This window comes from Rhipicephalus sanguineus, chromosome 5 (assembly GCF_013339695.2).
Source record: "Rhipicephalus sanguineus isolate Rsan-2018 chromosome 5, BIME_Rsan_1.4, whole genome shotgun sequence".
NCBI lineage: Eukaryota > Metazoa > Arthropoda > Arachnida > Ixodida > Ixodidae > Rhipicephalus > Rhipicephalus sanguineus.
The window spans coordinates 89,520,559-89,545,541 of NC_051180.1; the positions used below are offsets into that span (position 1 = coordinate 89,520,559).

The 24,983-nt window shown below is 43.3% G+C and overlaps 3 protein-coding genes across 6 annotated transcripts in view; all 3 read left to right on the top strand.

The window, feature by feature from the left end:
* Positions 1–24,983, top strand: part of LOC119394827 (sulfide:quinone oxidoreductase, mitochondrial-like) — a 345,577-nt gene that overhangs the window by 154,019 nt on the left and 166,575 nt on the right. The gene's annotated exons all lie outside the window — the stretch shown is intronic.
* LOC119393978 (CRISP/Allergen/PR-1) overlaps positions 1–24,983 on the top strand; it is a 329,781-nt gene that overhangs the window by 94,676 nt on the left and 210,122 nt on the right. The window lies entirely within an intron of this gene.
* Positions 5,585–20,261, top strand: LOC119393982 (glycerol-3-phosphate dehydrogenase [NAD(+)], cytoplasmic). Its single transcript, XM_037661194.2, has 9 exons — positions 5,585–5,815; positions 7,034–7,211; positions 9,145–9,285; positions 10,451–10,592; positions 11,609–11,721; positions 13,880–14,110; positions 15,175–15,281; positions 16,009–16,101; positions 20,188–20,261. The coding sequence occupies exons 1-9, from the start codon at positions 5,775–5,777 to the stop codon at positions 20,219–20,221; spliced, it is 1,080 nt and encodes a 359-aa protein (XP_037517122.1). The 5' UTR covers positions 5,585–5,774; the 3' UTR covers positions 20,222–20,261.

Below are 24,983 nucleotides of genomic sequence, written 5' to 3' on the forward strand. Positions count from 1 at the left end.
CTGATAACAAAAAAATGAAGTCCACAAAATAACCAGGACGAGATCAAATATTTTAATGCAGATTGTTTACGCAAAATGTTCATTTTTTTTTTGGCACAAATGATGCGGCTAGGGAAAAACAAGAATGGGAAAGTACATCTCGAATACGGCCAAAACATAAGTCTCAGGAAACAGTGCGCAGTATGCATGCTTGCACAAAGCATCACAAATGTACATTTAAATATGCAATCAATATACAGAACTAAGAAATGATCACTATGCATAATGTCCAAAATAAGGCAAAAGAACATGCTGCACAATCACAGAAACTGATATGTCCTTGGGCCAAGCTGCTCTCTCGGACGCACCATGTGGAGAGACCTGTTATGGAAGAGCGCAGAAATAACGAAAGAAACTATTTCAAAACTGTTTTAAAAGTGCGAACCACTATTGAGCACTCAATATAAAAGGAGGGTCGTCGCTTCTAGTTCAAAAAGCAATAAAGAACAAAACCGACAAATGAAAGTAACAAACTATGCCGCTACTACGGCTTCCCAATAGCTGAATTTGTTTGGTAACGCCGCGTATGCCGACCTCTCACTGAACAAGGTGAAGCATGTCGATTCGCTGTTAATGTCCACCTGATGCCCGTATTCGTATGTTTATATTAGGTAACGGTGTTAACTGCTAAAAGGTACAAAATCCTCACTGCTTTAAAAGTTGGTGAACAATAATATTGCGTCAGAATTACGGGCTCATTGACCTGAACTCTGGAACAGCAGTGTCTATTCCTTTCGTTTGCGCTGATTTTTGTCCTGCTCGGTATCAAAGGACAAAGTTGACCCGGCGAGGAAGCTTAGCGAAGTGGTCAATAACTTCCGACACGCTGATATCGACATTTCTGTGGGCGTACAGAAGTGCCAGGCCTACCATGCGTTCCTCAGGCATCGTGGAGCGTGAGTAGTTCTTTAGTAACCTCATGCTTGAAAGCGTTCATTCTGCGCTGGCAGTGGTCACTGGAAGAGTGGCTGGAATATGGAGTAGCTTGTACACATTCGGATAGAACCTGCTGTCGCAATGAGAGAGGGCATCGGTTCCTGTACTGAGGCGGTGGTTTGCTGCTTCGTTCGTCCACTTTGTCCACCATAGTCGCAGTTCTCCCAAAGCAGCCCTCGTTTCGACGTCATGCGCAAAAACTGTCAGGAGATTTTCTGCTCCTTTCTCCTGATCATCTTGAATTGGTGATATTGAGGATGGTATATAATTACTGAAAAGTACTTTAGAAGTGCCCTGTGCTTTTCGAACCGTTGGTTTAACTGGGCTAGTACGTGGTCCATTAACTTAATGAACAGGGTTCTGCGAAAATATTCTTCCACGCTTTCGAATGCATTGCTCCCAAGGTTTTGCTTCCGGACACCGGCTCGACGGCTGGTGATCTGGTGACGGCGGCTGCTTCTCGATGCTGGATCGAGAAGCACTGCATCGTGCTTCTCGACCCAGCGCGTTTCGCATAGTCCCAAGAGGCGCTGCCTTGTAGACTCAGTAGAGCTCGCGCTTATCATTTTTCGCAAAACGTGTGAGCGGCTAGAAGATTTACGAAAAAAGACTGACGTCGCCTTTAGAGTCCGAGAACAGTTTCGGATGTCTGTGATGGAGCATGCCGCACACAGACGTAGATTAAGGGAGTGACTGGTGCAGTGAGTGTAGAGTGCGGCTGGATATGTCTCACGAACAGCAGCTTGAACACCAATCGTTTTGTATTTAGTATTTTGTATTTAGTTGTCACATTGACAGCGAAAAAAGTGAGGCACGGAATGCTAAATATTGTTTTGTCGTGTTCTTTTCCGCGCGATTTTTTGTAACCACGGAAAAAAACAAGCGAAAAAAAGTATTCGCGCCTTGCGCTAAATAAATGTGAAAAATAATCCCTGGGGATTAACAGCTCATCTCAACTGGGGATAAAAAGATCATTCGCATGCAGTGTGTGAGCGGGCCGACTATTCGTCTGGCGAGGTGATCTGTGAGGACCAAAAGTTGCCTTGTTGAAGTACTGCTAAAAAAGGACGGATCCCCGAGGTTCTTGGACCTGATGCTCAGACCTTTTCGAGTAGCCATGAGGAGATGAGCCTCGTGCAAAAAAAAACTGTGTTGCCTTTTACCTCCGCACAGAGCAAGCTGGTCCAGCGCGGAATTGCTCGTGCCTGTTGTACACAACTCATTGACCAAGCCTTGCTACCATTCGATGCAAGAAAGCTTCTGCGGGCAAATTGCTCGTTTGAAGGCAGCTGGATATCCACGCCGCCTGCTGGTATCTGTTTCAGAGAAGTTGCGCAAGTTTTCGAAGATCAGTGACACGCGCACTGATTCGCAGGCAACAGTTCGTAAGAAGGCTGTGATTCCATGCCTGCATGGTATATCACACAATCTCAAAAAGATTGGTCTGAGAGCGGGGATTTCAGTTGCGCTTTCTGCGCCTAATAAGTTGTCGCAGTTATGTGCCAGAACCAGTCCGGTAGGAAGGCCTTCCAACAGCTGTAAAATTAGGCACCGAAATGAATTTGTTGAATGTGTGAAGGGCGTAGTGTATAACATACATTTGTCCTGCGGTCAAAGTTACGTCGGACAGACAGGCAGATGCCTGAATGTGAGATTACTCGAACACAATCAGACAGTGAAAAAAGGTTGTGATGGTTTCTTGGCGGTTCATTGTGCGGAATGCAAATGCGTGCCTTTATTTGACAGTACAACAGTGTTCACAGTAAACCACTTTACACCCTTAAGGGGGTTTTGCCGTGTCTATAACTAACACCCTTACACCTTAAGAAAAGGGTGTTTTCACGTATCAAAACACCCATACCATAGGGTGTTTCCAATGGCCTAAACACCCTTATCACTGAAAAATGTAAAAAAAAATCTGCCAGTCAGGGAACATGCAATTATAGATGACATCAGCATAGAAGGTGTACGCACGCGCCACACCGCACACACAACAAAGCGTATTGTAAAATACCACATGGACGGAGCGCTCGTGCTACACAGCCTTACACTGACCATCTGGTATATATAGCCATGGTATCTCAAGCCGCCGTTCAGTGCCGGTGGAGATACTTCTGTTCCGTATAAATGAACAATAAACATTAAGACAATAGGTGTAAATTTATGGTACGCTTGTAGATAGCCCTAAAAGAGACATATCTTTTAATCTAAACTCGCCGAAGATCCAACGACATTTTAATCAGCGAGTCCCAGTTACCATCTGGCACGCTGTGGTATGGGCCATGGGTGTTTCGATAACACATAACACCCTTAACTCCTAAAGGGTGTTTAGTTAGAGCATTACCCCCTAAAGGCTGTTTTGGGGAAGGAAAGCACCCTTACACCCTAATTTTTGCAAATTTTGGTTAGGAAAAAGGGTGTTTTGCTTGCTTGAAACCCCCTTAAGGGTGCAAAGTGGTTTACAGTGTTGGCAACTCACCCTAAGGATAGCACCAGGATCATCGTTGAGGCGGCAGCGATTGCTAATGGAAGCTGCGTCAGCAAGCCATCCATCGCACTAACAAAAAAGGAACTAGATTACTTAAATTCACCTGCACGTGTTGGTCCCGCGTAGTTTTAACGCGATAACGTTAAAGAGCTCGTATCGCAGAAATTCCGCCGTCGGCGTCGGCACCGTTGGTTGTGAGCGAAAAATCATCATCTTGTCCGTGACCGAAAAATCGAAAAAGCTGCAAATAAGAATAGGTAATAAAAATATTGGGTCCGAGTGAGAATCGAACCTAGGGCGTCTGCGTGGCAAGCAGGTGTTCTACCACACAGCCACGCCTCTGCTTGGAGCTGCACTGAAAGTAACTTTCATGCTTCCCAAAAATACGCGTCCTGTATACGGGTGTCACAGTACGAGATGTAATGTCGCAGTAGTATTGCGTGGTACAAGCGTACATTGCCATCGGGCGTCACACCACGTCAATATCATAAAGACTTGGTGGTTTAAAGACAGCCACCCATTACAAAAGGCACACACATTACTGCGCGTATTCCCTTAAGACCACGTAGTGGGTGCATCGCAACTTCGAAAAAGTTTCCCGCGCATAATTTCCCCTGGTTGAAAGCATGCTACCCATTACATAAGGCACACACCTTAGTGCGCGCATTCTGTTAAACACTCGTAGTGTTCGAAGTGCGCACTAGGGGCAGGATATCCCTATCGCGTTCTACTCTTAAAGGCGAAGCTTAAGCGTCCCCCCAATTTTTGCTGTTTTTTGTTTAGGTTTTCCTCTTGTGCGTTGACTGATATCGTTTTAATCACATGTGACAGGTATATATCTGTGTGTTGCTTTAAGAAACGATAGTTGGAAGTTAGCGCTTGTACTCGTCGTTTCTTTGTCCGCTGTGCGCTTTTTGCGCTAAAGTTTTAGCAGTACGGAATACCAACTAGCCCGCTCCCACACCTTGCTTTGTAGAAGTAACTGCACGGAGAGTAAATGTTAGACCCTGCGACGTTAGTCCTTAAAAAAATAATGTACTTAAACGTGCGTCGCCTTGTAGACCTTCTAGGTTAGGAAGAACACAATGGCAGACGCCGGCTGCGTGAAAGTAAAGTAAAAATAGGAATGATCGTACCAGAGTCAATTTTCTTTTTATTGTTCAAAAAAGAAATAAGAGTAATACCCTGTTTCACAAACTGCATGGTTGAAAAAAATCTTGCAAACAAGCCACCTTCCGGAACCTTTCAACTGTCCACGGCATTGTCGTGCTCGAAAAAAAAAAAACGCATCTTAGACAACATCCTGGGTGGTTTTCGGTGAAGGTGGTTATTTCGGACGGCGGTGTGTAATAGAAGGAAAAAAATTAAAAATTTCAAGGGGGGGGAGGTGGCGAGGAGACTGAAGCCCAATAAATCCCACCCCCCGGGTGTCGCCCCTGGTCGGTGGTGTATGAGAGCACGAAAAATTTAGGGGGGGGGGGGGGGGGCTGAAGCCCCATAAGCCCTTCCGGCTACGCCCCTGGGCTCCACCGTGGAAAAGCATTTCAAACACTCACTGTCTCTCTCGGATGCCAGAAACCAAACCGAAGCGCATGACAGCTGCACCTCGCTCCCCAACAGCTGTTAACGCTGTTTAGCGAGCTTCTTTATTCTATTGTTAGAGCAACAACAGATATACAGATTTGTTCCAGTACTAAAGCCCACGGGAAGCCCGTGCACTTTTACGCACTTTTTTCGTCTTTCAAACTCCCGCGCCTGCGTCGTGTATCCGCGGCAAATCACTGTTGCCTTTCACTGCTTTTACTTGATCTTATTTTTTCTATTCGCAGATCAGCCCCTAGCTCTACGCCTTTCCCGATGTTAGAGCCTGAACTAACTAGAGCCTGAGCCTCAACCTGGGGTTCAATGAACTGCACGGGCCTTGATAAGCCCCGTCAGTGACGTCATGACTGTTACGTTAAATTGCTAGTTAATTAACACAAATATTATAATGCCACATTTGCTAACTTTATTTTGCTGTTTTTCTTGTTCCCTGTTTAGGTTGCGCGCAGTTCATAAATAACGTTGCTTTTGACCACCACCGCGTCCTTGCGCTAGAGCGCGCCAGTGGCGCATCGCTGTTGCCAGAGGGACGATAGAAGCCGTAGAGGACGCTGAGGAAACGCGCGGCTTGAGTAGGGGGGAGTTGGCACTCGAGAGAGTTTTGCGCTGCTGTTGGCGAGTGAGTGAGCGAGTGGCCTGCAATTTGGCTAATTCTTTCATCGGACAGCCGCCTTCGTCAACTGGAAAACCTCATCCCAACCTGTCGAAGATGCCCACGCATAAGGTTTCCATCATCGGCTCTGGAAATTGGTAACAATTCTACTGGTTTACTATTTATAGTTTCCGCGGTCGCGAAGCTCGGGGTGTTCTATGAATCGTCCTTGGAAGTTCTAACATTGTTCTCCCCTTCGTTGTGTTTGTGTGCTACTGCTCCGGCGCCAGCTCTTTTTAACGTTGTGGTCCGACGCAGTATCTTGTGTCTGTGTCAGCTGCCCGGACGGCGTGTTTTTGCCGCGGGTAATTTGACCTTGCGCCGAGATGCGCCTTGGCTCACCCTCATGCGCGGTGCGAGACTGTTTTACAGCGCGCCCTTAGCAGCGAGGGCACAGGGGTCGTGTTTTGACGGAAATCCCTCGTGTTATGTTACTTCGTCGTCCTTTCGTGTAACACTTTGCTGGCAACGCCATGGAAATTCGTTGCAAGCCACGATCACGCCTGCTTTAGCACTGCCTTGTTAGTGCTGCCCCTTTACAAGGACGTTCTAAGACACGTGAGATTGCGCGATTATTTACTTCTTTTCCTGTTTCCCGCTCACAGACGCACTGCGTCGTACGTAAGCTCGCCTTCCTTGAGAGCCTGCTTATCTCGGGAACATTGGTTTCGTGTTTATCGGGGTGCACGGACCCAAGACCTTGACTCTCTCCGAATCTGCACATCTGTACGCGCAGCACTATCACCGTAAAAGTTAAAACCAGATGTCGTTGTTAACTAGACCGTATGTCAATATCGGTGCGTCGTGGCTTTCCAAAGGCACAGACGTTTTATGGGAACATCGATCTTTGCCCTCCGTTACGGTCGTCTCCGGAAACCGGCTTGTTTCCAGTTCGCGCGTGCTTGCGTTTATTTCTTTTTCTCGTGGACATTACGAACTTGTTTCATACCACCAAGCGTGTTACTGTCGGGAAATTTATATTCCGTTAGTCACTTAAATTACGTTACGCACTCCGAGTATCACTGTGTTTAACTGAAGTCCAAAGCAGTATTGTGTACGCAGCTCCCCACGTTCTCACACTGTGGAACCACGAACAATTTTTTTAATGCGTGTTGCTTTCTTAATAGCAAGCATAGTCCAAAAGTTTACAGTAGCCCATCTTACCTTACCAGCGGTGCGTTTGTGTTTTAACTGTGCTAGTTCTCTGCCCAGAAAAATAAGCTACTGCTACTTGTACAAGCGTAAAATGACTATGCAGTCTGTTTTTTACGACCGTTTAACAGTATAGTGATAAAACTTACCGTACCTCTTCCCAGGGGTTCTGCAATAGCTCGCATAATTGGGCTCAACGTGCAGAAGTTTGACTTCTTCGACAACAATGTTAGAATGTACGTTTACGAGGAGATCGTCGATGGAAAGAAGCTGACGGAGATTATCAATACCCAGCACGAGAACATCAAGTACCTTCCAGGCTACAAGATCCCTGAGAATGTTGTGAGTGTAACCTTCTCATTATTGTGCAGTCAACGCTTTTGTAATGTTATATAATTTTACGTAACATTATAATGCTATATAACGATATACATGTGTGTTTGTTGTATATTGTAGGTGTTATGGTAAGGTAGACTTATCACAGATGTGTAAACACTGAAAATGAGGCGTAGTCATGTTTGTCTATTACCATGTTTGCATTATGTACATCGCCTCCTTGCCGTACGCTTGCAGATGCCACTAACTGAATGTAATGGTTCCTATGTGACTGCGGTTGTGCATTTCCACTGTGTGCCTGATTTTGTAGAGCTGTAAAGTCCACAGCTTTCCAGAGTACTACACTGCAATTCGAGAAAAATGGTACCTCGCTGTGCTGCCAAACATTTTCCACTATTGACACTTTGCTAGGGAGCGCCCCGTAGCGTACACTTTGAAAACACCCCTAAGTTGGCTTTCCTGCAAGGATGTTCTCCCCTGTGAAACCTCGTTCCAAGACTTCCTTTTCTAGCTCTAAGCACATTCACCCCTCCACATTCCAGCAAAGGTGCGGAAGCACCATAAAGGCTTTTCAAAACACACTGCAGGAATGTCACGCTTCCTTGTAAGTTTCCCTGTGTACAATTACGAAAGGGAAAAATGAAAGAAAGGAAGGGCAGGGATTAGCGTGGTGAATGGAAAAAATAGTTTGCCTGCTGGTCTGTGGTTGAGGCTGTTCACGTGGAAAAAGAAACTTGCTCACGCATGTGCAGTAGCTATTTTGCAAGCTGTCAATTTGTAGTGTACATAGTCATTCCTGGTACAGTCATACACAGTGCTGCACTCGAATTATGAACCTAAATATGAAGGTGAAACTGTGCATTTGACATCTATATAAGATGTTTTACCGCTTAGAGCATGAGACTATTGGGAAGAGAGTTCTCCGGTTGTCAGGAATGTGCTATTGAAAAAAGGTTGTTTAACCTTTAGTTCTCGGTGGAACACTTGCCCGTCCTTTCGCTGCTGTGCTGTATCTGCTAGCTTTTGCTGTATGAACTGTAACAATTCCAATGGTGTTGTAGTGTTTCATTCTGTAAATTGAATGCTGTGTGTCTTAATCACCAATTACAGCATTGATAACTATGCTTTTTACAGTACGCCATGATGATTCTAAAACTAATGCTATAGTAAACGCTGACTGAAAATATTTCTGTGACTGAACTGTGACAGGGTTGTTTGTGCTGGATGAGTAAAACTAAGTGTGAATAATAGCAAACAAAGACAATTTTTAAAAATGTTATTGCTACACAAAAGAAAATTCCAATAAATTTGAGTTTTTGCTTTGTATGTAAGACCTGTAAAACCTTCCAGTTTTGTTCTACACTTTTTCTTATAGAACACATAATTTTGAATACACAAACACTAAAGATAATGTCTGAAATTTTTTTATTACTGCTGTCAACAACTTAGCTGCATTACTTAGCCTTTTCACAGTAACCATAGATAACAAATGTTCACTGCTGAAGTAAACTGCATTTAACTATATAGTCATTGTTAAATAAAGATGCCCTTGTGGGCACAAGAATCTGCTAGGTAATATAGTAAGATGAGTCTTGCAGTTGTTTTCATCCCCTTCTCAATGTAAATTTCTGGGTTAATTACTAATATGGCACATGTACAAGTAGCGCATGGTGTGGCAAGCAGGTAGGTATAGTATGTTTGTATGGGTGAAAGTAACACCTATCAAAGCAAAGCTTTTGATTACTTTTCAGATGTTGTTTCATTGCCTTCCCAATACTGTAATGCATTGACTGTTATTAGTCTTCTTCGTCAGCACCAACAGTGAAAAAAAAAATTGTTGAGCGATTTCTTTTTTGGCTGTACTTGATTAGATCTGTTGCTGTTAGGGTTTAAGTGTATTAATGGTGCTGTGCTGTTGAAAACAATGCCCGTTCTGCAGGTTGCCGTTCCTGACATAGTAGCAGCTTGTGATGGCTCAGACATTCTGGTCTTTGTCCTGCCGCACAAGTTCATTGTTCCTACGTGCAAGCCTCTGATTGGAAAGATCAAGGCTGGCGCAATTGGCTTGTCATTGATCAAAGTGAGCCACCTCCTATTTCCTTACTTCCTTCATAGCTCTTGTCGCTATCAGTCAAATTACGGGATGAAATGTGTGATATGAACGGGGCACTTGAAAGCTTAACAAAGCATAATGAACTCATTTTAAGATGACTCGGAAGAGAAATACTGTTTGAGCTGTAGTAGTAAATTATCTTTCTACAATGCCAAAAAAAGACAGTTGCGTTAAGAAAGTGCTTGGAAAGCCTGAACTGGTCAAAAAACGAAATACAAATGGCAAGGCTATCTTCAAATTCCCACATAGGCTCCCCATAATGGAGATTTTGATGCCATCTCTGCAGTCTTAGTTATTTTACCAGTCAAGATCGACTCCATTGTACTTCAATACAGTTAAACACTGAACTTGGCAAGTTTTAAAAGCCTTTATTAATCTACAACTGTTGAAATGCAAAAAGATACTTCGCAATTCGTGATGTCCCACTGGTGTACTATCGGCATAAAATGAAACCGAAACAGCGGCAAGCATGCACAGTGGTATAGTTCGTGCCCTCCAGTCATCATCATGGACAGGCGTGCGCATCTGGTTCGGCAGCATTGCGCATATATGCGCGCCTGTACATGGTGATAACTGGACAGTGCCTACCATACCACTGCGAATGCTTGCCACTGTTCAGGTTTCATTTGGCACCGATAGTGCCGACACTAGAGTTTTGGTGTAAAATGAAGGATATGGCAACTTTGACCTTTTTATTTTCTGTCACTCAACCTTCCTCTGCAAAATTATTGAAAGTGTAGATTTCAAAGAGTACTTTATCAGTCTAAACTGATTGAAGTTTTTAGTGTTCCCTTAGGTATTAGTACTTTAGATTTTTGCATCTTGCTTTCTTTGTTTTAACTGTTAGAAGTGTATTCTTTCATATGCCTTTATGTTGGAGGAAGCATTAAAACTAGCCTCACACTTAAAGATCTGACAAGAGTATAAAAAAGTGTTCTTCATCATTGTTTTTGTGTTAGTTGATATGAAGATTTATGAATGTCGAGAGCAGTGCTAATTTTGCATCATGAGGGTAGTGCCTTACTGTTTGGCAAGCTCGTTCTAGCAGGTGTGTTATCTATTTCACATTGTCTACGAGGATTGATGTTGAACGTGGCTTTTCTTTTATTCGTGCTGCCTATTTTCATCCCAGGGTTTCGACATCGCACCTGGTGGCGGCATTGAACTGATATCTAATGTCATCAAGAAGCTGCTCAGTATCGACGTGTGTGTTCTCATGGGAGCTAATCTAGCCAAGGAAGTTGTTGACGAAAAGTTCTGCGAGACTACGATCGGTGAGCATCAACATGCACAGTTAAAATAGCGCATTGACAGCTCCGAAATGTGCGTGTAAACACTGTGCCCATCCAGCTGCAAAATAGCACTCAAAGCGCTCACTGTGTGAGTAGCGGAGGAGGCACTTGGCATGGCAGCCTCATCTCTGATAACTAGTGTTTGCAGTGCCAGTAAATAACTCCGCCGGGCTAATGGCAGTGTGCAAACAAAGGAAAGGCTGCCAGCTATAACATACTATCTTTACTTCGTTTAAACACTGCATTGAGTCATCGACATGCTGTTTCCTTACCACCCCCTCCGTTTTTTTCTCTCTTTTACAGGGAGCAGCTATTGGCTTTGCAATCGTAGTTGGTCTAAATCGTCCTGCTTTGAATCTTTTCTCACTAAGCCACGCTGCGCTTGGTGCACATTTGATCTGGATGTTTTTGAGAATGATATAAGAAATTGTATTTTGTGTACTACAACATGAATTATGGCTTTATGCTGTACCTATGAGTTGACGCCTGCCACGGTGGTCTAGTGGTTATGGTGCTCGACTGCTTACCAGAAAGTCGCGGGATCGAATCCCGGCCGCCACGGCCACATTTTCGATAGAGGCAAGAATGCTCAAGGCGCATGTACTTAGATTTAGATGCACGTTAAAGAACACCAAATGGTCAAAACTTCCAGAGTCCTCCTCTACAGCGTCTCTCATAATCATATCATGGTTTTGGGACGTTAAACCCCAACCATTACCTCTGAGTCGATGTAAAAATACTGCAGTGGAAAAGGAAGTTAGGTTAGTCTGACACAGCAAACCTGCGCTTGTCGACACAGCAAACCTGTCGTCGTTGTGAGTTGAAAAAACGCACATAGAGGTCTCGCTTCTTGAGGGGGCTTCTATCGTTGGTTACCTCACACGTACTTAGTTTCAATTACAGGGCTTTGGTGTCATTGAAGAACCTGAGCTCAGTGTGATGTGTCATTGCCACTTTTGAGCATTGCGTTTGTGAACAAGCTGTCTCGTGTTTTTCAGGCTGCAAGGACCCCCACAACGGTCTTCTTCTGAAGAACCTCATTCAGACTGAGTACTTTAGGGTCACGGTGGTGGATGACATTCCAACTATTGAAATCTGTGGTGCCCTCAAGGTGCGTGCTTGTCCTCCTCGTCGTGTGCTGATCTGCGGGTTACAGAGGAATGAGAAGAGATGTGCCAACTTACCTGATAAAACTGTTCTGCCAGTGTCTTAGTCCATGGTGTTATAAATTGGCAATGTTGAAAATTGGTACTGACGCCCCATCATGGTATCCATTCAGCGATAATGAAGGAATTTTCTTCTCGGGGTCTTCTCGAGGGATTTGTAAAGGGGTCTATGGCTCGAAGATTGTTTATACAAAGGAAAGGAAAATGCACAATAATTTTGCACACTGTGTATTATACTAATTCTGATGACTGTATAAAATTAGATTTGAGGAAGTTGGTGCAGCCTTTTATTACTACTGCAGTATATAAAACCCCAGAATATCAATCTCACTCCAACCCTTAATCAGTACATTATCTGAATTTAAGAAAATGCACAGAATTCATATCTAATCAGAAGATTTTTTAAAATGCTTGCACCTAGCATTCAACCTTAACATTGTCTCTTCTGTTGTGTACTTGCATTATCTTCAAGTACTGGAAAATCCTGAGCAGTCACCCCCTTTCCCTTTTCGGTAGAATTTGAATTATGCGGCAATGACTGAGTAAGTGCCCACCCCTCCCATAATTTTTTTAAACATGTTCTCCGCTACCGAATCCTACAGCAGCGGTTCCTTGGAACCAGAGTTCTGAGGGTCTTTATATATATGCACAATTTCTTAGTACTTTTACAGTGTGATGCCCCGTGGTTGCATTCTGAGTTATCACAAATTGTTGGAACACTTGAATGCCTTTCCCCCCTTGTCATAACACACGAGATTTCACACGAGGGTTCCCTTCGGTTCAGTAAAAACATTAAAATTCATGCGTATTCAGTAAAGCGTTTCATTAGAAGCACAGGCGTGCATTCTTCTTAGAGGCTCTTCCGTCGCCATCTTGAATTTTGGTCTGTGACCGAGCAAGCCCCCTCCCTCCCTCCAAATCTTCTCCAATTATCTTTCACCGTAGAAGGGGCGGGGGTGCGTGGTCGAGATTTTACGGTAAGTTTATTGTGTTCAGAACCAAAACTCATATGTGTTCAATAATTGTCAAAATCAGATTAGTCACTTTCAATCGCATTAGTAAAATATAGGCAAGAAGGAAAGAGGTTGTGCATATGCCCCACACTTTCTCTCATTCACATTGAAGAAGCAAAACTATGAAAAACTGTATATGCCTGGAATTCCACTGGTTCTATCACCTAAATGCACATTAAGGCCAGGAATTCAGCTTTTGTGGGGTAAGAGATCAAAGAAGGCTTGTGCCTTTGGCATGCTCTTGATGTTGAATGTAGATGGGAGTTCACTCAGACGAATGGGAATCGAAGAATTTAGTTACGGCATATGCACTTGCAACACTTGTGAAGACTGAATTATCCACAGTTGGTTGACAACCACGATTTATTTCCTGCTTGTAAAGCAACAATGGTGTACCCGAAGGGGGTCTGTCTTATCACTTGTGGTAAAAGAACAGTGTGCTTAGAAGGGTTTCCTCAACAAGTGCTCAGCAAGTTTTTTCTGAACACGTGCAATAATTTCCTCAATAGAGCAACTAAGCAGACCTCCATCCCTTCTCAGCAACTCCCTCGCTTCCTGCAACTGCCTTTAGTGTGCTCTTAATGCCTTGACCACAAGTTCATGACCACCGATAAAGTAGACCTGCATGTACACAGGCTAGTAAAGCAATAATTGTTACTAACACGTGTTCCAAACAAGCAGTTCGAGAGATTAGAAAACAGCTGGATGCCGTTTACAACTACCACAAGATAACTTAGGTCAAGTTCATTGCGTCTTCTTTATTATGCTGTTGTTAGACTTTACTAATGGCCTAACGTGTTGGCAGTAAAAGTCAAGAAAACAAACAAAAAAAATCCTCGCATTGATGCCTTGCTGTACTGCGAACTGCTTGGGAAGGCCCGGGTATCACACTGATACACACTCACTGGCATTTCAGGACACAATTTAAGAAACCTAACTTTGACCTTAATTGCTCTGTTAATTAACCTTGCGTTACGAAATGATCAAAATATTGTTTTTAAAAAAGGAATGTCAGTGTAAACTGTTCAATGCTTTTCCCTTTTAGTGCCCTTTCAAAGCTATCTGTATGGTTGTTACTCTCGTTGCACAGAACATTGTTGCCGTTGGGGCCGGCTTTGTCGACGGCCTGGGCTATGGTGACAACACCAAGGCGGCAGTGATTCGGCTAGGCCTTAAAGAGATGATTGCCTTTGCTGACTACTTCTACCCGGGCGCTAAGCTGAGCACGTTCTTCGAGAGCTGTGGCATTGCCGACCTCGTCACGACCTGCTATGGTGGCCGCAACCGCAGGGTGGCCGAGGCTTTCGTCACTTCCAACAAGGTGGGTTCGCTGTTTACTCGGCCTCAACTAGACGTGATATTCTGCAAGGTGCAGAGAATGCGTGAAAAAGCATTTTTGCATGATTCTGACTCATATATGGGCAAGGATAGCCTCGTTTTTGCTGCCGGCTAAACGCACTGGTATTCCATAAAAGGATTTCTCTCTCCTTTCTCATAGAGAAATGGTTGGCATACATATGCAGCCATATTTCTTCCTTTTCACTAAGTTTTGCAGCTTAAAAAATAGTGTTTGAAATTTTTAAGTTAAAACAAAACGAATTCTTTTTTGCAAGATTTTCAAAATTTTGTTAAAACTCTTTTTCTTTTTCTCACTTTTTGAGCTTTCTCATTTAATTTCCAATTAAATGGTTTTCAAAAAAGAAAATGAAATAATCTTTATTTGCGGTTACCAGCTCGCAAAAACAGCAGACTTTAGCATCTATGTTGTCCGCTGCCGTTGCCGTCCATTGCAGTTATTGTACATGAGGAAAGAAACCAGGCTTCGAGCCAGAATTGGACCCAGGTATTCTCTGTGACAGTCAAATATTCTACTACAGAGCCACACCAGTGGTTGAACTGCTTCAGAGAAATATCTTATACAGGCATCATATCGGGTGAGAAGTATCATTAACAAGTGTAGTATTGCGTGGCAGAATCCTGGAATTCTACCAGGCGTCACGTCCTGCCAATGGCATAATGTGTAAACTTCTTGCCAATTACAGAGGGCTCATCCATAATTCATAATCATCATCAGCCACAGAATCAACAAAGTGTGCAGCTATAGCTGGGCAAGAAAGAGTTGAAAAATTGGCTCGTTTTTCAAACTAGACAGCACCATAAGTATGTGTCATTGACCCTGTGGGACTTGTTTGTGGCACCTTATGTTTACGTTATTGACCCTCAGAGGGCTAAGCAGCGCAGGATGAGGTAGAAGATTAGATAGACGCAGCTCCAAAGTAGTCTTCTATTTTGTTCCGTGTTGCTTGCACTGCTTCCACAAGTATGGCGTGGCAACACGCCTAATGTATGGTTCTGTAGCCACGTGTTGTATTTTTTGTTTTCCAGACCATTGAGGAGCTGGAAGCTGAGCTTCTTAACGGTCAGAAGCTCCAGGGGCCAGAAACAGCAGAGGAAGTTTATGTTCTGCTCAAAAGTAAAGACATGCTGGATAGGTGAGCAATCAAGAAAGTGATGCTATTGCATTGCATTTTTTTCTTTTCAGTTGCTGTACAAGTGGCTAAAAATCAACTGCAGTAGCATTGCTCTTGGGCTAAATTCATTGAATGATTAGCGTATACCATTGAATCAATCTTAGTTGGGCCGTAAGACTGGTAATGGTAATGTAGTCTTCTTGTTATTGGCCTTCAGACCAAACTTAAGCAGATATTTCAGTGCCTCCTTATTTGTTAAACAAGATTCGTTATTGGTATAGTTTGTTCATACTAATACTGGACAGCATATATTTAATGCGCCACTGGCACACAGGACAAGTGGTACTCGCAACTAATCTTTATTGTAAAATGCTTCCGTACATCTTATTTGTGAAGTCAAGCCGAAGAGCTGCTAATTCTAGGTCATACCCTTGTCATGTGTCAGATCCAGTGAGCCCTAATAGGAGCTTTCGTTTTTGTCTTTTTGTTATCAAAAATGGCTTTTTTTCTACCTTTTCAAGACATCTCTCCTGGATGTGTGCATGCCCAGAAAGGTGTTGGTCCCGGATACAAATCCCAGGCCAGGACGAATTTTTTGTCGGCTAGAAAGCTGTGCATCATTGTGTTTCAAACAAGCGGACAACGATTTCTCCCTTTCGTGGTGTCTAAATTATGGCCCATCTACGTTTCCTTCCGATCAAAGCCAACAAGTTTTCCTCAGCCCCTTCTCGTCTTTTGTCTGTTGCAGGTTTCCACTGTTCGTAGCCATCCACCGAATATGCAAGCACGAAATACCACCCAGCGAAATGATCCAATGCATCAAGAACCACCCCGAACACATGTAAATACCCTGACACCCTCACACTCTCCTACTCCTCCTTTCCTATGCATCCTTTCTTCTCTCACCCTCCCTCTCTGCCACCATTCCGTTTCCCGAAAGCGTCTGGTGACACGGCCGACCAGTGAATGGAGTGTGCAGGACACATGTGCACGCTCCTCGGCAGCGACGTATGCACTGTTTTCTGGATTAGCTGTCACAGGCGAAACCGGTCGACTTGAGCGTCTAGGGAGAATTACGGTTCACCCGTCTAGTGTCTCGCAGCAGTGCTTAGCATTACAATACTAGCATGTAGAACTGGCGCTTCGAATAATGACGACGACCTTGCGTGCATTGTTTCGTTGCCCATCTGGCAGCAATAGGAGGTGTTCCCGGAGCTACAACTCGTTGGCACTTCTCGCGGGTCGCACGCAGGCTTTGTCTTTAATAGACATTTAGTTGCGCTGAATAAGTGATAGTCGTAGCTTGAGGCTAGGTTTTCAAATGGTCTTTGTATGCTAGGCAAGCAGCAATACTCATTTTATCAATGCAGCAGGAATATCGCGTTCAAACTGTTGTGTTACTTTTTGATGGGTTTAGTTTTTAGACATGGTCCTACGTTTCTCCGCATTAGAGAATATCAATGCAGCTAAGTGTGATTTCGTTGCTTTTCTCTAATGTGTTTTCAATGCACTGCTCAGACAGTATATGTTGTACTGCTCACAAGGCAGGACTTATTGAAGAAGTATACGTACGTGATAAGAAGAAGGTTATATAATGTTTGTATTGTGACGTTGTTAACTGCCACAAAGTGCCGTATAATATAGTGTTTATGCCTCTTGGCTTGTTTGTCTTGAACTTTTCCTTTTTAATTCTTGAGCTCATTAAAAATCTCTGGATGCACACAATGCTTACTGTTCTCTTTCTTTCTGTATTCACACCACTTTTCTCTGCACTGCCCACTTTTTTTCAGCTGATATGCTTTTACTCTTCTAACACCTGAGCCTTCACAGTAACTGCACTCCAGCCTGCTGTGCTGCTAATCTTCACTTGGATGGGAAGCATCTAATCTGATGCCGCATGTGTTCACAGGAGATTTTCTTTGGGAGGGGGGGGGGGGAACAAGCACAGAAACGGGTAGTGATTACGAGACGCAAAAGGAGTATACGTTGCGTGAAGTAATACATTGTGAAAAATGAAACAGGTTAGTATGTATTGTTTCTCTAAAATCTGCAGTGGACTCTCGATAATTCAGCCTCTGATAATTCAGACATGTTTCAAGTGTTCCGTTGGTCCTCTATGCCTGCTATGTATTTTAAATAGAGTTGTGCAAATAGCAAAATTTTGGGTGCGAAGCGAATTCGAATAATAAAGATTGAGTGCGAATCGAATCGAATAATTTCGAATAATTTTCGAATATTTCTCAAACATTTTTCGAATAATTCGAAGTGAAATTACAGAAAAAGTTGCAGAGAATCCCTAAGTATGTTCTTGTGAGATAGCAACATTAAAGTGTTTCTTTTCGCAAGGTTGATGAAGTGCTGGTGGGGTCATATTTCATAGTTGTCTTTCTTATCAAGAATGAGGCAAGGTAGAGGCCGAATTGTATTTATGTACATGATTTGGTGCAACCAAAGTGTTGCCGACAACACTTTACATGTGATAGGATGTGATGAGATGCCATTTCCTCGGCCTCTCCTTCTCTTTCAACTTCTGTGGAAGGCCAACTGATGTGGCGGACAAGGGTGTGCTCCCTTCAAGTCAGAGTTCCAAATCTGCCTCGTAGACGTCGATATATAAGAAAATCTGAAATTTTGGATGCTAAAAAGCTTCGGCGTCCGATTTTTCGGACTTCCTGTCCGAATTTCAGGTCCAAAACAGCATTAATTGAGCCCCCAACTCTGCCACATCTTTCATCTTCATATTGGAACCAGCGCTTCCTTGAGTTAATACATTTGCGACCGTAGCGGAGCTTGAAAGGCAGCTTTGCCGCAATACGGGGGTGTGATGAGGTGAAGCATATTGAAAATCTAGGGACCACTTCCAACCGGACTTTGTCTCTTGGCTAAGTTCGACCGTAACGGAGCTTGAAAGGCAGCTTTGCCGCAATACGAGAGTGTAATGAGGTGAAGCATATTGAAAATCTGAAGGGGTCACTTTCAATCGGACATTGACTGCATTTGTCTTTGGGAAGTTCGAATAGTTCGAATAGTAAAATTTCAGTGCGAATCGAATCGAATAGCAAGCACTATTCGAAAAATATTCGAAATTTCGAATATTCGCACACCCCTAATTTTAAAGCCTCTTAATTCAAACTGCTTTATTGCGCAAATTCAGTTAATTCATACTTTTTGCTCATCTGTGCTGGGCAATACCTGCTGCCTTTGTTGATTCCAGCTGAATATTTGTGTTATGTCACTGTCAGTGGACTATAAAGCTGATTGCCTGTTTAAAAAATGGCCAAACTAGCCAGACCACATACACCAACAATTGCATGCTGACCGAAAATAAAAAAGAAAACAAAACATCAACCACAAAAAAAAATGCCCCCACCTCCCCGAAGGGAATCGTGAGGAAATGCAAATGCATTTCTTGCGCCGAGAGAGGGTACCGTTGCCATCAGACATTCGCCTTCACTGACTTCTGCCATCGCCTTGAGAGGCGCCCAGCCAGCGAACGGTCGAGAGTGAGGCGCGAGCGGACGGGAGAGTGGGACGCCAGCGTTCTCGGCTCGGCGTTGGCGTTTCACAGCGGCGTCCCGAGCACACATTTCCGGATGTTCTTGAGAGGCGCCCAGCCAGCGAACGGTCGAGGGTGGTCCGTTGCCCCAAGGAACTGTAGCGGCGCAGTGAAGCGCACTTACCGGCCCGCGCCCAGGCACGCCGCAAACGCTCAACATAAATTTTTGTTTCTCGTCTAAAACAAAAAACACTCCGATTAACCTTTCACAAATAAATCTCCTTTGTTTACTCTTCCAAATGAGACCAAGCATGCATTTTTGCTTGGACTGCATCACCGCTCTACATGTGCCTGAACATGGGACATTTCACACATTTTTCAATGTTTGCACCCCTTCCACTTCGAAACTACTCGGTCATCGACTTCAACACTTTTTTGACACGCTTACTGCCAACTATCCAGCCATGTGATATAGTCCTATTTTGTCTAATGGATGGAAGAACTTTATTGTTTGTCCGGCAGATTAACGGCCCGGGCCTTTGTCTAAGATTCGTAAAATTTTTAAAAAACAATCAAAATGGGCGCAGAATTGCAGCATTGCTTCACCACAAAACACATTGTGAGACAAAGTAGTGGTCGTCAATGGGCGATAATAAGATAGTGCCATTCCTTTTCAAGTAAATAGCAGATATTTAAGGCGTTCCGTGAAGTATTGTATTTTTTAGAGTATTTTTTCGCAACCTATGTTTCACCCACTACAGCAAAACTCAAATTCCTGTAATAGGCAGAAAAAAAAATTTTTTCCAAGAAATACTTTCTGAGGGCAAATAGTGCACTGATATGAACGTCCACAATTTTTTACAATATAATTGGAGAGGGTCGGGCGCAATGTTTGGGACGTTTGGCGTGGAATGACCCATAAGCGACATTAGTTGGCTATTGCGTTTTCAGTTTTGTTAATGCAGTAGAATACTCCACTGAAATAAAGCGTGTCCAACAAGCTACCCGCTAGAGATTCGCTTAATGATTCAGAAGCATATATTTCCAGGCTAGTTTGTACATTTAAAGGGTTAAAGTAACTCAAAACATACAAGACTGATTTCATGATTCCTGCTGCTTTAAGAGACTCTGTAGTAGTTTTCTAGGGTACACATCTGTATGCTTGAACTCAAAATGGGTTAGTGGGAGCATTGAATTAAAGCTGGAAAAGAGAGCATGTGAGATAAAGAAAAGGTACTACATGTTACATATTCCCAACACAGTCTTATAAGATATCTGTACTGGTTGGCCGAAGCTAGGTTTCTCTCTCAACATGTCTGCAAAATTCTCTCCATCTCGCCTCTCTTGCCTCTTCTGTGCCAGGTGGTACGTGACGTACCAATTGAATTTACGTAAGTGACTGCAACCGTGTCAAACTTTTCGCCTTTTCAGAAACCCAGACTTCGAGTTACCCAGCCACTTGTAGGCAGTCTCAATTGGAGGTTGTGTTCAGCGGGACAGAAAAATATTCCGCAGATCCCACGTACCGTGGGAATCGGATGTTCTGCACAGCAGGAGGAAAGTCAGTGTTGCAGCTTACCTTCTTTCCTATTGTGCATTGATGGTAAAACTGTTGACTGGTTGGAATCAAGCATATCATTGAGATAGTTGTTAATGAGATACGTGCCAATTGTGTCTGGAGTTTGTAGGCGTGTGGTCTGACGAATCATACAAATTCTGTGCAACTTGTCACTCAACACTTGAAGCACACGACACAACAATGTTTGAAGGTGTTAGTGCAGACCAAGGATCCAAATACATTTTGATGCATGGAAATGTTCAGTCTTGCTGACAGATGTCAATGTCAAAAGTGCAAACTTTTGACATTGTATAGTGTACATTGACTTTTGTTATGCAGGTAGTAAGCTACCTACACACTGAACAGATTTTTCACCCAGCTACCCATGACCATGCGATTTCGCAAACTGCAGTGATGAAGAAATTCTGATTGAAATTGTTTATTGATACTTCAGTGTACTTGCCTTTGGTATCTTTCTCTCAGTGAAGTGTTTTTAGGGATAACCTTGATTTAATTACATTTGTACCCTTTTAGGAGAATACACTTGTGTTTTTAATCATTTTCATTGTAATAACTAAAGCAAAACATTATTCTCTTTTTTTTCTTTTGTTAAGTTGTTACCAAGGCAAGCTCTGCTTGAGTTGTATAATGTGCCATACTGGTCGTGTCTTTGAAGATTGCGCTGTTCTCAATTACAACTCACCATGATTTTTGAAATATATATTAGGTATATTTCTTAGTGCCATCAGTGTACTTATTTGTATAGCTCCAAGGTACACTTAATCACACATTCACTTTGGTGAAGGGGGCTACTCCCAAATGTTGGAGAGGTTGGTCAATGGCTGTGCTGTGAAAACAATGCTGTTTCTGACATCTGATATGTATGCAAATGCGTTTGCTAAAACATGTTCTGTATTTTCTGTGTGTGCCACCATCATACTCAAATTTTTTATACCTTAGGTAGAGCTAGGTGGTTGATTAGATTATTTTCTGATTAAGCAAGTAAGGCTTTGTTTGTAGTTAAAAATAGCCATGTATGACCAGTCGGGTGTCATTCTGTAAAAATGAGCAAAGTTTGTTTTAAAATTCGGTCTGTGCTTTTTTTTCTTGTTATACATTGTGTTGAAGTGAACAAACTTCTGTAGCAGTAGTATATCAATCCTCTTTATTGTTATGTTTATGTTAGAAGTTCAAAACAGCGAGGCTTTAACACCTAATCTGACCCTAAAGAAAGCTGCAGGGCTAATTTAAAAAATAATGAAAAATTTGCTTCAGTTACGGTGTAAACAATAGGATGATTGTTTCTTCATTCATTTACTATTGATTGCATTTTGGTTGACACATGGCACAATGTAATATAACAGAAATTATAAACTGAGCATGTACACCTATAATCAAAGCAACAATTGTGCATTTTCAACCACTCGGCCAGTGTTACCTTGGTCAAGGAAACGGATAATTGCATAGAGCCCTGAATTGATCCGGGCTGTTTAGCATTTATTAAACCACTGTGCCTGCAGTGTTTGTGAGCACGCACGTGTGCAGTGATTTGTACTTCCTTTGCTTTGCCAGTGTTTTCTCTGCGGCATGCACTGTGTACCGTAAAAGCTAATTAATTCAACACTCATTAATTTGGATAATTCGGATCTGTTCTCTGGTCCCAGCCAGCATATGCATTGTTTAATGGCATCTCTCGTTTATTTGGATGTATTTGGCCACAATCTGGTTAATTGAGATGATCCTTGGAGCACGCTGAGCGCCGTAATTGTGCAATGCAAAGGAATGAGAACAGCGTTCACAGACAGCCGGAACGGCTGTGGGCTTTCTTTAACTCTTTCGTTACCGTGGGAGAATTGGCCACATTTTGTAAGTTTGAGAGGTCATTTTTTGTTACGAATATTATTACATGTAGAGTAATATTGTGTATCAATATAAAGTTAAGTGATTGTACTTTTCAGTGGTATTACTTCAGAAAACTTCTATTACGGTATAATGTGCAAGAATATATATGACAAACAAAATTTATCAAGCATTGCATAGAACATTTCCATTGTTGTGTTCTGAACATGAAAGAAAAAAAAATCAGAAATATGCAAAAGGTTTGCTCAGCAGTTGTCTATATTAGAGAAAACTTTGAATGATCTAGCTCAAAAAGCGCATGAGTTAACTTTTTAGATGCGAAAGCATCGTATGCTCAGGGCAGTGTCCGTTCTGCAGCGTCTGTGCCCATACTGCGCATGCGCCATATCTCCCCCCTCTCCGCATGAACGTGAGGAGGTGGGGTGAGCGCTGCCTCCGCTTTGTTTCTACTATCCTGTTTCTCTCTCTCCACCACAGCTGTGCGCTCGTATATAATGAGGCGCGCGCTCTCTCCCGTTGCACTCTCCTTCGCAACGGCGCTATGGACACTCGTGAAGCTCAAGGTAAACGGCAATGCCGGCAAGCAAATCTCGAAGCTGCGAGGCGGCAAAAGTGTGCGTTCGCTGTGCTTCCATCATTCTCTCTCTGTGCAATGGTGTGTGAAACGCCATGAACAACGTCGGCGTCGGTGCTAGTTGCAGCGGCAGCGCCACCCCGCGGAGCAGAGGAAGTCTCTGGAAGCCGAACGTAAACGTTAGCATCGGCAAGCAGTAATTCAACGCCTCAACAACCACCGTTTCATAAGTCGCATAAGAGAAACGGAAACTCAATGCGCACCCCCCCGCAATGCTTTCGCATCCCACCATGGTTGCCCATAGGGGGAGATAATGTTTTTTTTTTCTGGTTAGTGAAAACTGTATTATTCCATCAGGTTACATGGTTATAATTTTTCCCTGTACAAATTTTTGTTCCAAACACAGTAGTACAATGGATATAATTGAGAAGAGGAATAATTTCTCTGTTTAGCCATAGGTGTTTTAACACAATGTGCCTAATAGCAACACAAAAAAAATACATGCTATAGGGTAATACTGAAAATGACACCAAAATATAGTAAAGTGTGGCTTCACTGCAAGCAATAAAAGTATTCTAACCGTGTAAGATATAAGAAAGCCTTTACATTTGAATGTCTTGCACTAGTGAAATATGTGTAACCATGTCTGAAAGCTGTAAGATGTAAAAAAAAATGCTTTTTCTAAGGTTAGTGAGGCATTTGTCAGGTAGTCAAGTTTCTTGTCCTCATGGCAATTTCTCTATCTTCACTGCTTCGTCAATTGGTACGACTTGTTCTGAATGTACTTGTTTTGTGGAGGTGTAGCTGTGAAAGCTCAACGGTACCCAAAAAGATCAGCAGGCAAATGAGGTTCACCATATCTATGGCTGTGACCATTTTCCAAAAACTATAATCGTCACCAAATGACCGCTTCTACAGGATTTTCAACCACACATACTCACTTTGGTTCACACAAATCCTGTTTATAACTTTTGCAGTGAAAAAGATGCCCAGGATGCCAATTTTTCTTGTGACACATATCGCTTCACTACATCACTCTACTCTGAAGTCATGGCCAGGTAGCGTATTTGACAACTGTATGCTGCAGAATGCAGAAGAGAGAGGGGAGACATCCATGTCGTCTGCTATGGCGCTCATTGGCTTCACTGCTGCGAATGTCATTTCTGCGTTTAGTTGGTATTTTTTGTATAGTTGCCACAGCAACGCCTGGGAGACACGTTTTGTGAATACACCAGTGATCGGATTGCTTTTTTGGTGGTTTCTAAACTACTGAAGCCATAAGGAAAGAGTGTGGGGCTGACCGCTTAGATGGACGGCAGCTGCACACGCATCGCGTAACGATGAGTAGTAGACATCCAAGACTTGCGCGTTGGAACGAGACGTACGGTCGAGGCCAAAAGGTTGTGTGCCTCTGTGTATACGCCGCATAGGGTTCCATAGCATCGCTAATATTGGAGCTCAGCTCGTTTTTCCCGTAGTCTCTGCCGCATGTTCGTCACGCGTGTTTAACACATGTCAAGTTTAAATTCTCGTAGTAGTATTCTGGGCTTGCCGAAACAACCCGTTCACGTTAGCTTTATATTTACCTTTCGCAGGCACAGCCGTACGTTGCCGTTCACAGTTTTGGCAGTTTCGAGGCTACCAATGGCTTGAGCTTGGCTTATAAAATTCTGCTTACGTGTTCGATGCATAATGTTTATACTTGCGAGTTTAAACAATCGTTACCGATTTGTCTGAATCCACTCGTTGAAGTGGGGTGAGTACTATCAAGGCTCCAGTACACGTACTACTGCACAATTACATCAAAAATGAAATACTCGATATGGGTTTTATCTAAGGACTTTCGACCTCGGTAGAGCCGCGATAGTTATCGAATTTCACCACCCTGAATTGGCCCCTTCTACGTTTTGAGCAAAACACTCCAATCGTGATTGGGAAACGTAGTCTCAACTAAAAATTGGCCGCGTATCTGCGTGCTTCGCTGCAAATGTCGTGTTAAGACGATAGAAGAGGCGCTGTGTGAGATATGGACGCCATCTGGCAATACGTCGGGAAACATGAGTGCTGTGTTGCGTGCTGGTAGTCCCGGCGCAGCAGCAGGCGAAGACCTTTGCAGAGAAACGTCCGCACTCAACGAGTACTCTCCACACACTCTTTTATTTACACGTCGCCTGGGTAAAACAGGAACGCCAGAGCGGCGCCCACAACCGGCAGCCTGAAGGCCGCCCACAACGC

What these genes read in the sequence shown, in the direction of transcription:
- LOC119393982 (XM_037661194.2), top strand. Translation starts at nt 5,775, where the DNA reads ATGCCCACGCATAAGGTTTCCATCATCGGCTCTGGAAATTG. An exon ending in ACAAGATCCCTGAGAATGTT is followed by an intron (nt 7,212 to 9,144) that starts GTGAGTGTAACC and finishes CCCGTTCTGCAG; the next exon opens with GTTGCCGTTCCTGACATAGT. An exon ending in AAGAACCACCCCGAACACAT is followed by an intron (nt 16,102 to 20,187) that starts GTAAATACCCTG and finishes TCGCCTTTTCAG; the next exon opens with AAACCCAGACTTCGAGTTAC.